Source organism: Ailuropoda melanoleuca, chromosome 2 (genome assembly GCF_002007445.2).
Source record: "Ailuropoda melanoleuca isolate Jingjing chromosome 2, ASM200744v2, whole genome shotgun sequence".
NCBI lineage: Eukaryota > Metazoa > Chordata > Mammalia > Carnivora > Ursidae > Ailuropoda > Ailuropoda melanoleuca.
Genome location: NC_048219.1, coordinates 63,390,529 through 63,402,723, shown reverse-complemented (window position 1 = coordinate 63,402,723; position 12,195 = coordinate 63,390,529). Strand labels below are relative to the sequence as shown.

Here is a 12,195-nt window from a genome sequence, read left to right as displayed (position 1 = left end):
CATGTACTTTAATAGAGCATATCAGATTAAAAGTACATACTATTCTCGAACTAGATACACTGTTATAATCACTTAACTGGTAAGATTAAGCACTCATCTATTCCATTTGTTCATCTGCTGAGCTAGATTTATCTAACATATACAACACATCAAAAAATGGATTCCAACAAGAAGTTAAGAGTGAGGATGTTTTAATAAACTAGAGACTTTTTAAACTTCAAATAACCACAAACATTGAGCCCTTCCCATTAAATATTCACATGGACGATAAAAACAACTTTATTAGTGTAATCTATAAGACCTAATGTGACATTTATAATTGCTATGGTCGACCATTCATTCTAACAGAGAAACTGCAATTTTAGTGGTCTTATAGTTAAATCATAATGATTCCTTAGAAATTCTGATTGAAACTACAAACAAGTGAAATTTCAAAAGCATATAAGTCAAGAGATATTAACAACTATTTAATATTTTTACTTATCAAATGGTGTTCAAATGTTAAATCCAGAAATAATTTTTACTATTAAGATATAAAACTGTTTCTAATAACTGAAAAGTTAACTGAATCATTCAAATAAAAATGCTTATTCTCTATCAATAGTAAGCCATTATCCAATCAACACCTACAATGATTTAAATGACACACTAAAATAGAATTATTAGCATAGAAAAATTTTATGACTTTTACCTTTGGCTTCTTTCCAAAGAGCCACAACTTGCCCTTGGGCTTTCCTACTGTGGTTTTGGAATCCATTTTCCCACTTTCCTGTTTGGATGCACTGATAGTCCCATCAGAAATGGTTCTATAGATATGCTGACTGTAATCTTCAAATGGAAAGTCTCCTGGAGGTTCAAATCCAGACTTGAAGGAGTCTACTACCATTTGAGAGTCCTACACATATGAAACATGTTTTTAAAACCATTTCATTTATTTTTAATACCATTAGCTTTTAAAACTTTACTCAAGAAAACCACCAAAATTTAAAGTAAATAATTCTATAATTATCATTAAAGGTTTAAAGTGAATAATTTGTTCCTGTGGGTTAGTAATAAACCATAAATATTTAATCCCAATAAAAATACTAATTTATAATCAAATTAACACTTTATTAATTTGTAATATTCATGAATGTTTTTATTTCATAGCTTCAACACATTAAAATTCATCTGAGGACAAGTTAGCTGATAAGAAAGATGTAACTGATAAAAGGAATACAGGAAAAGGTTATTCTCAAGTAGAAATTCTAAGAAGTTTCAAAGGAAAAGGGCTTTTTGCTTTACAGGATATCTACAAAGAAGATGATCATTGGAACAAGGGAAAGGGCATCTAATTGTGAAAGAGAGTAAGAGACAAATAGAGGGCTTTCATTCATCCAAAAGAGGAAAGGATAAACAAAATATCTTAAAGACCTACTTGGGAATGTTAACCGAGCAACACAGAAACAGCTCATGTATTAAATACAAAAAGCAACTTTAAAAACATAAAGTTCAGTATGATTTCCCTAAAACTTTAAAACTCACATAACCACTATATATTGTCTTTGGACATATCTACTACTATCCCTACGTTCTACTGACACCTTAAGTTCATTATTTTCAAACAGAATACTTTATCTCTACAAACTCCTCCCGACCCGAACCCTAACCACTTCTTTTATTGCCTATTTGTTAATTGTGCATTCTGCCTGTTACTTCGTCAAAAGTTATCCGTAAGTCACACCTTAGTTTTGTCATTAATGCCACCCCACCAATCACTTGCTAAAGAGTAAAGAATGAGAAAGAAGGGACTTAACTATATTTGTAATCTGGCATCCAGCCATACTAAAATATAAATGTGATCTCTGAATTCCCAATTAAAGAACCCAACAATACTTTCAATTTTTTTTTTTAAAGATTTATTAATTTATTTTGGGGAGGGGAGGGGGGAAAGCAGGTGAATGGGGGGAGGGGCAGAGGAAGAGAATCTTTAAGCAGATTCCCCATTGAGCCCGGAGCCAGTCCGGGCCTCAATCCCAGGACCCCAAGATCATGACCTGAGCCCTGAGCCGAAACCAAGAGCTGACAGTTAACCAATTGAGCCATCCAGGCACCCCAAATATCCTTTCATTTTTAAAATTTAAGTTAGAATTCTATGTGTTACAGGAAGAATGCTAATTAATATAAGACCAACTTGCTATGAAGACTAAAATATGTGGTACATGTTTGGTACTCCCCAAACGCTGGTTCTCTTCTCTTGTTCTTTCCTTATAACCTCAGTTTCTGCCAACCATCCTTTCTGGTCACTCAATCAACATTTACTGAGAAATGACCAGGTACAAGAGTCTTGCTAGACCTTAATCAAGATGGAAGGGAGGGCATTATGAGTAGAAGGAACAGCATAGTCCTGGCTCCCCTTGAGGAAGTATATCTTGTCACATTCTATCTTGATAGAATAATGGCCATTATTCCATACACTACCCACACTTCAAGTGTCAACTCTTATATGAAAAGCAATTCTTACAGTAACACTAGATCTGTTTCTTTCTCTTAACTTTCACTAGAGTAAGAATATAATACTGTTTGTAACCTACAGTATAACCTACATTATACTTCTGGAGTAGAACTGAAAATTTAGTGAGGGGAGGAGAAGGATTAGAACTCTTTTTGGGGCGCCTGGGTGGCACAGCGGTTAAGCGTCTGACTTCAGCTCAGGGCGTGATCCCGGCGTTATGGGATTGAGCCCCACATCTGGCTCCTCCGCTATGAGCCTGCTTCTTCCTCTCCCACTCCCCGTTTGTGTTCCCTCTCTCGCTGGCTGTCTCTGTCTCTGTTGAATAAATAAATAAAATCTTTAAAAAAAAAAAAACAAAACTCTTTTCTTTCAGGGGTGCCTGGGTGGCTCAGTTGTTAAGCGTCTGCCTTCAGGTCTGCCTTCAGCTCAGGGCGTGATCCTGGTGTTCTGGGATGGAGCCCCACATCAGGCTCCCCTGCTGGGAGGCTGCTGCTTCCTCTTCACCCCCACCCCCGTGTTCCCTCTCTCACTGGCTGTCTCTCTGTCAAATAAATAAATAAAATCTTTAGAAAAACAAAAAAAACTCTTTTCTTTCAGAACAACTAGAATTCTAGTGTTCAGAATGGTCTTTAAAACCCAAAGGAGTCCAATCTACGGCCAGACTTCTACAGAATATAATTTAGAATCAGCTACTCATCAATTACTTCACTCCTTTCCTAATTCATTTCACCAACTCCAGCTGCATACTTAAACCAAATACATTTATTCAAATATAATTATACAGCACTTACTCTTCTTTCATCAACTGATTTTGCGGCGAGAATCATTCCTTCCAAACATTTTGAAATGATAGGAATAACTTTGCGTTCTGAGTCTGCAAATCCTCTGTAACACTCACTGAGTTTAATAGTCCTTCGTTCATCCATTTCTTGTAGTTGCTAATAATCAGAAAATTTTTTTAAAAGGGAATATTTAATTTTCTTTTCATGCTGAAGCAAACCCCCCCTCCAAATTAAGGATTCTACAGTAATAGTTACACTGCTGTTAATACCTTTTCAGTGCTACAGACTTACAATACTTAAAACTTGAGACTTATTATGTAACAAAAGAAAAAAAAATCCAGCCTTTTAGCACATCTTAAAACCAGGTGACACTGGTTTTCAAGTATTCTAAAGGCACCCCCTAACAGGCTACCAGCTCCCTACCTCATACCACCTCCACCTCTCATTCTTCAGTCAGAGCATTCGTCTATGTGTCCAGGAAAAGCTGCACTTGAAAAGAGATTTCTGATGCCTTTTCCCCCCTTTTTAAGCAAATGGCCTACAGCATACATAAATCTGAGACTTCTAAGGCCTTACGTTAGTTCAGACTACTTTGGTAAGATCTGACTGGGCTAAGGATCCACAGTTGACTGAATACCAACAGGTACTCAGACCTACCAGTCTACGCTCAGAGTGAAGTGTTAAAGGACTGGGGACACAAGATGAAAAACAGGAAGCCACATGGTGAAATGGTACAATGGAATCCCCACAATTCAAAAATTCACTGGCACATGCCACTAAGAAATATGCTGAGACAAGTGAAGCTTGTAACTTAACAGCATATTTGACACTTAATATTTGCCAACACTACAAAGCCTTTCCTTCTCCTAGGAAGCAGCTACACTGCTCAAATCCCCAAACTCCCATAGCCTTCATACCAGTTTTTCCTCTCTAATTACTTCCCAAACCCTGCGTGTTTATTACACCCACATTTTCACCAAGGAACTACTCCCAGCATTACAAAATGACAAGACTGTTCCATAGCAAGGTCCAAAGAAAAGGATCAAGCCCCAAAACACAGAAAGTGGTTGATCTCCAAGTTAAGGTCTCCCTAAAACATGAAGGCTTAGCTGGAGAGCCTAGGAAAGCACCCAGAGTGAGGACTGGCAGGCTAGATACTCTGGATTAAATGACTGGAATATGATACCCACTCTAGGCCACCACTTCTAACTATGCTCCCTTTGTACTGCTAATTTGCTTAAAAAGAAAAAGAAAATATATTTGGGCTCACAACTCTTTCCATATAAGCTCTGCTCTCCCAGATACTACTTTCAACACTGTTTCACTTAGTCCCTTTTCTCTAATTTCTCGTCTTTCTAGAGTAACCCTCATATAAATTCTAGGTCTTTATCTCAGGCTGTTTGGCAACCGCTCATCATCAAGTGATAACGGACGGGATCTGTAAGCAAACTTATGGCCTGAAATACATTTATGATCTGGCAGCTAGGAAGACAAGCAGGCAAAAACCAGGCTAGCAAATACATTTCATAAAATTTATTTCCGCCAGTGATTCTGGTATAGTGTCAAAAAGCTACATCCCAATTCTTGTCAAGCAGATTACAATGTACAATTCCAGTGAATTCCCCATTATGTCCTAATACTCAGCGATATGGTATTAAACTTTATCTAGAAAATGTCATTGTTTATACTAATAATAAATCTATAGAAAAATTTGTGATTTCAAAGTTAGGAAAAATTTACTTTTCTATAATCATATAGAAATCTATAATCATAAAGGAAGTTCATATCACCAATCCTGATGACTAGTAAATCTAGAAACATCCTGGTTGATTCCTGAAATTTAAATTTTACATTTAAAGAATAGCTCTTCCAACTCTAAAACTACATGAATTTCATATATCTAAACTTTACCTTGTAAATCTGAGGAATCACTACGTAGAAATGTTTGTGTTGTTCTCCATTAAAGTTCTGTAACTGTGCTGCATATTCATTTTTATTTTCATCAGCCATATGTGTACGCAGATTCAACTGCTGTTTGGCCTAGAGACAAATTGGTCCAAATCATTACCAACAAAAATAACGAAAAAATTAAAGCTAATTCACTTTTCTAAAAGTTGCACTAAAACTAGACTTTTTCTAACTACTAATATAATTTAAAATTTAAGGAAATGTTTGCAGGTCTTCCGGCCAGAGCACTCTCCTTTGCAACGTCTCTTTCTCTTATCGCAATAGTCTTTCCCCTTGCAATAATCTGTTCAAATAAAGTTTCTCCTTACCAAATCCAGATTTTTTTAAAATAAATAAATGACATTATGGCTTGACTTGAAACAGGATGCTCTTAATCAGAAGGGGAAAACAGTACAAAAATATTTTAGACCTTTAAAAGTTAGCAGTGAAACATTCCTTTAAACACAATCCAGTTATATCCAGCTAGAACCACAGTGAAACCAAATAATGATAAAAACGTCAATTCTGGATAAGGTAATACTCAACAATGATTTCCACCTCTATACAAAACCAGAGGTACTTTAAGAAATGTTTATTTAGAATACAGCTCTGCTCATCTCAAGCTCTTAAAGAAATGCTTTTTGAATGAGTCAGGTTAGCGTCATCTACACTGATAAGAATGTTAGAATACAAACAACATAAAATCATTAATTCTAGATTTAATGAAAGGGGATCTAAATAAATTTCTCAATTGTTCTAAAGTAATAAGAAAAAACAAAGTAAGAATTGAACTCAATTTTTCAGTGTTCCAAGGAATAAATCATGTCATACGACAGTGTTTGGAAATTATAAAGCACACTGTGAATAAACTTCATTATTTTAATTCCATTTTCTGCAAATGTATCTCTAATCTTCTAACAGTAGGTCCACAAGTTAGTTATTCTGAACTCGGAAACAAACTGACCAATGGAAATACATGGTAGCCAAGATGCCAAATAAGCTCACAAAAATGCATTTAATCCACAGTGTACTTAAAGATTACAATACTTAAGTACGACGGAAACTAAACACCACAGCCCAAAGTATTTCTATAGAAAAATACATTTGAAGTTCCGACCTGGGACCTTAAGTACACTTTCATTTACCTCTTCCCCCTTTCTCTCTGCTCCCACAAACCATGATGGAATACAGTATTCCAAATTATTCCCTACCCACAATGGTTGTCAGGAGAAACCGCTTCTTTTCTAAAGTCAATGGCTGTGATTCCCAAAGCCTAGGGCAAAGGTTCCAGCAGGGTATGTAGGAGAATAAGGCTAGAAAGCTAATAAAATTGAAGCCTCCTCTGGCATACTGTGGGCTTCATACTAATTGCCTTCTCTCTTTTTTTAATATTGCATTAAAAATCTTTTATATTTTTAATTGTGACAAAATACACAATACACGTAACATAAAACTGACCATCTTAATCATTTCTAAGTGTACAGTTCAGGAGTGTTATGCTACACTCACACTGTGCAACTGCCTGCCTTTTCTTAGAGAAGATCAGTAACTGGCTTGCTCCTGCTTTTTTTTTTTTTTTTTTTTTAACTTTTATCAGTAGTTGCTCAATTGAAAGTATGTTCCCTTCCCTCCCTGGTCACTTACAACAGAATTCCTCTACTCTATAGTTCCTAAAGCAAATCCTCAAAGTTTTCCAAATTTTCTAATAAGTAAGGGGATTGCAAACAAATGAGCATAAAAAAGGAAACTATAAACATTAAAATTCTTAAGTTAGGTCAAACTATTAAACATGTTATATCTGAATTTCAAAATGTCTAATTAGTCTCTAAAGGTACCTTTACAGACAAAATGAAAAACTAAGTTAAATGAGAGTCCAGTTAAAGAGTTCCTTAACTTGTCTAGTACACAAACTATGTATTCAATGTTTGGTCAAAGGAGTTCTTAAGGAACCAGTGTAAACCAGCAAGGATGTCGCCCATGTATAAAACAGCGCTGTTCCAACTGTTGTGGTCCAAATTTTTATCAAATAACGATAACACATTATGTGCATGATAGGATGCTAGGGAGGAAATGAATATTTGGATGATCAAAATCAGGTCCAAAAATCTTAACAGCAGAGTTAAGTCTAATAATTGATACAGATGTACATATGCATTTAAAATACCATCAGTACAGGTTCTGAGACACATGTTCTCAACCACACCATACGTGAAAAAACATTGGGTTAACCATAAACACAAGGGGAGTCCATCCAAACAATATGGTTGCCCACAAAGTCAATATACATTCAGGCCATAATTAACATAAATTTGGTGTTCAATACAAGGGAGGTAATCAAACTCAGGACCGATAAGACCATATCTGGATTATTACATCCAATCGGAAGTAACATAATTTATGTGGGATTATTGACAAATTAACAGATATCCAAAGGAAAATAGTTATAATGAAAGGTAACTATTTCCTCTGTAGAGTAAAGAAACACAATGGTTTATCTAAGAATAGAAAATCTGCTACAAATATCTAAAAAGTTATTATGAGGAAATACAGATTTGATACTTTTCTGGTACCTCAAAGAAATTAAACAGAGGATGAGTGGGATCAATATAAGGAAATGCTTGCGGTGGTGGGGGGGAAGAACTGCCTTAAGACTGTGTATTTCCAACGGGACAGAAATTACTATCATTAGAGGTTTAAAAGTCATTAAAAAGCAGGTAGAAAAAAATAAAAGCCTCACAAGTTGTACTAGAAGGCCTTTTTATGGTAATTGTAAAATCTGGATTTTATATAATTTTATAGCTTTTAAGTAGTAAAGAAAATGGAATGCAGAAAATAAATTACTCCTCCCTTCCTTTTTACTTTTTTCTTGTTCTAATCCTATAGAGAATTATAAAACCCTAAACTGAAAATATACAAATGGTGGGCCATTGTATATATAAAAAATGTGGAGTAAGGTTCACCTTTATTTCAAAATCCCAACATTTCAGCTCTATCACTATGTCAAATACTCTAAGATAAAGAGCATACAGCAGGGGAGAGGGAAAAGCTAAGCAGTGGCAGTTACAGGGCTGATCCTACAAAAAGTTATGTTACAGAACATATGACCCAGATCAGTTAGTGGCAAGAGAGCGCAGTTTCCCACAATGAATGAATGAATGAAACAAAGAAATAGCTAACATCACATACCTCTGACACTTTGATCTTGTTTTGCCCTGTGTCAAGTTGGGGAAGCACGCTACCCAACTCCCATTTGCACACCCCATCAACTTACCTTAGACTTTCTATTCTGTTTTGGAATAGGACAGAAACTCATTCTCAATAGGAACCATGTCTTTTCTATGCATTCTGAATGCAGTTAAGACATTATAATAAAATCAAGTAACACATATTAACTATTCTCTCAGATTAACTTGTGATTTGAAGAACACAAATATTCGTATACCTTAGATTTAGACATAGTTTTTCTCTTGGGGAAACTACCAATACAAATACTGTAACTACCCTCCATACCCAAGTAATGATATGTCAATATCAAAGTCAGTTTGGATTATTTCTTACCTTTTCAACATCTGCCTTGGTTGCATTAGTATCATTATCCAATCTTTCGTAACTCTGTTGTGCCTTTTCTGCCTCTCTACATTCTCTTTCAAATTTCTTTTTACTCTGTTTAAAAAATTAAAATATCACACTGAGAAATAAAATTATCTCATTAAAAAATAAATTTAAAATTGTGCCACTACTGTATAGAATTACACACTAAATATTTTTTTTCTAAATTAGAAAAGAGGGGCGCCTGGGTGGCTCAGTCGTTAAGCGTCTGCCTCCGGCTCAGGGTGTGATCCTGGCATTCTGGGATCAAGCCCCGCATCAAGCTCCTCTGCTGGGAGCCTGCTTCTTCTTCTCCCAATCCCCCTGGCTTCTCTCTCTCTCACTTGCTCTCTCTCTCACTGGCTGTCTCTGTGTCAAATAAATAAATAAAATCTTTAAAAAAAAATAAATTAGAAAAGAAATGTGTTACAATCAATCCACGTGACTTAAATATCAAACATTACAGATTGTGAATGAAAAAAATCATAGGCATGACTGAGTTAATATTTATAATATACCTCATCATTTGCTAATAAGAAAAAAAATCACACGTATTTTGTAATTTTTTATTATAAGTTCAGCTTCAGCAGGACTTTTTTGGTTTGTTTGATGTTTTGTGTTTGGTTTTGTAGGTTTGTTTGGCTCGTTGGTTTTGGTGTTTGCTTGTTTTCATTTTTTGTGGTGGAGTGTGGAAATGTCCCTTCAAAGTGGCTTCATATTGTTTCTTCCAGGTGTCCCAGGAATACCATTACCCCAAAACCAGGCCTTAAAATTTTTACTTAGTTCAAATTACTGTGACTTTGTAAAAGCTATCCACAACAGAGCCATGCAATATGTACCATTATTTCCTTTCTGGCATACTTCTTTTTTTTTTTATTCCTGGACTTAATTTCTTTTTTTTACCTTTGCTTAGTTTTCAGCATATTTTTTTCTAATTCAACCCAATGTGCACAGTTCTTTAAAAATCTCTCAGTTAATTCAAACATATTCAGAATTCTATCGATTTTATTTTCTTAATGAAATCTCTTCCAAAGGCTTTGACCTACTGAAATTTGGACTGCTTATACAAACTAGACCTATTGCATAGCTGCGTCCTTAAAAATTCCCTTCACCATCATTACAGAGATTCTTTTCACCTTCCCTTTGATTTGAATCTCTTATTTCCCAGTTCCACACTTTCCCCCTTCTTGGTTCATTTCCTTATTTTGCTAGAACACATTCAGCAATAGCTTCCTAAAAGGTTTGCAGGAGATAACTATTCACATCTCCATGGCTGAAAATACCTTTACCATCACTTTTAATTGATAAAATTTGGCTGGGTAAGATGCTGCTGGAAATTTACATTTCCTTCAGAAATGTAAAAGTACTAGCTAATCCACTATCTCTGATTCCTGATCCCATTCTGATTCCTGATCCTTTGCATAAAACATGTTTGTTTTGTTTTCCTCTCTGGAGGCTGGTAAGGATCTTCTCTTTCTCTCCTAACTGTTCTGAAATTTCATGCAGATTGTCTTGCTGTGAGTCCACTGTGCTGAGCACCTAGAAAATCCTTTCCATCTGGAAACTCATGTCTTTCTGTTCTGGGAAAATTTTCTTGAATAATTTTTGTCCATTTTCAATGTTTTCTTAGAATGCTTATTATTTTGAAAATGAACCTACAGGACAAACCCTCTACTTTTCTTGTATTTTCAATTTCTACCGTTCTGCTCTACTTTGAGAGATTTCTTCAATTTTATTTTTTCTAGTGAGTTTTTCATTTCTGCTATCCTAAAGTTCTTGTTTTTTTGTGTGTTCCTTCTTTGACAGCCTCTTATTCCTATTTCACAGATGTAGTATCTGCTCTATTCCCTTTCAGAATATTAATAGCGTTGCAAATGTTTTGCTTGTTTTTGATCTTTCAGTCACTTTCTCTTCAAAGCTGCTTCCACACCCCCCCCATATTAGTTTTGCTCTTTAGTATTTACATTAGTTGTTTTCTCTAAATGTTTGGGGATCCTTGCCTATCTGTTCTAATTTTAAAAGCCAATTGAAAGTTCTGCAGGTGGGACTTGTGGATTATTGTCTCTTCCTCTACGGTTATATGGCCAGGCAGCTTCCTTGGAGCAACCCTACTATTGTTATCTATAAGTCTTTTCTCTCAAGCTAGTTAGATTCCCCAGAGGAGACTCTTCAATTCCTTACCTGGAAAAAAATATCCCTTGCTACCTGTATTCTGAGAATCGCTCAGAAGAAAGCAGAGGATGTCAACATTTTCTATGCAACCAACCCCCTTATTAGAACAAGTTAGATGGTCAACTTTTTATCTTGGGGATTACAAAACTATACATGGGACAAATTTGGGTTCCAAACCTTGTACTATAAGGTCAAGGTTTAAATGTTCCACAATTTTTTTCTCCTCCTTTGACCTACAGATAGAGACAAGTTTCTTTGCTGTCTCCCTTGACCAGTGGACAGAGTTCTTACAGTCCATCTTTTACTAAAGGGTTAGTCCTTTGAAGGTTCAAAACTTTATACAGGGGTTTCAGTTCCAACTCGCTACAACATATAGAGCTAAAACATCATCTCTGTCTCTGTATATTACAACTTAAGCTCTTAGCAAGGTCCAATAAACCACCACACTTCAATATCTCTGCCTTCATTCTTCAAATGCCACTATATCAGCTCATACACCTACTGCTCTGGCTTCTAGTCTACCCTTAGTTTCTAGCAGTTACAGATCTCCCTTTCTCTCAGCTCTAAGAACTTAAAATACAATAAAAAATATTTTAGCTATTATATCTACGTATTTGTAGCCAAGAGGTTTCTGAGTTAGCTCAGATTGTCATATAGCTAGAACCAGACACACCTACACAATTTACATCAAATAAATGTGCTCAGAAAATTTTATAAAATTCTTTAAATGTACTATTTTGATTAGCATAAAACATCAAATGAGATGTACAATTTATTCAAAGCACATAAATATATCTGAATGCACATAATATTCAAAATGTCACTTTCCTATTAAGACTAAATTTCCACATTAAAAATAAACTTCCACATTTACTTCTCCGAAACAGTTCAGAGTGGTGTTTTCAAACTGAGTAGCTACAGGCTACTAATTTTGTTGCAATGTGAAGCTACTATATACAAAAGTACTTCTATATTATGTACCTTTTTATTTGAGAAAAAAAACCTATTAATTTCAGAACAGCAGTAGAAGAATCACTAGTACAATATTAAAAATACTACTAGTACAGTAGTATCAAAAATACTCCTTCCCTGAAAGATATCACTATACAATATAGGAATATACTCCAGAGAAGACTCTCCTTCCTTTATCCTACGTGTGACAGACTAATCAACAGCCACTTCTACTCCCCCACCCCTTCTTAGAAGAGCCCA

The 12,195-nt window shown here is 35.4% G+C and overlaps 1 protein-coding gene across 4 annotated transcripts in view; it reads right to left on the bottom strand.

Annotated features, from left to right (window-relative positions):
* Positions 1-12,195, bottom strand: part of FNBP1L (formin binding protein 1 like) — a 103,486-nt gene that overhangs the window by 18,569 nt on the left and 72,722 nt on the right. For all 4 annotated transcript variants that reach the window (XM_034653927.1, XM_034653925.1, XM_034653926.1 and 1 more), the window contains exons 6-9: positions 8,782-8,886; positions 5,188-5,316; positions 3,286-3,432; positions 692-895 (exon numbers count right to left, since the gene is read on the bottom strand). In XM_034653927.1, the coding sequence (XP_034509818.1) occupies positions 692-895; positions 3,286-3,432; positions 5,188-5,316; positions 8,782-8,886 (585 nt within the window). The remainder of the gene's footprint in view (positions 1-691; positions 896-3,285; positions 3,433-5,187; positions 5,317-8,781; positions 8,887-12,195) is intronic.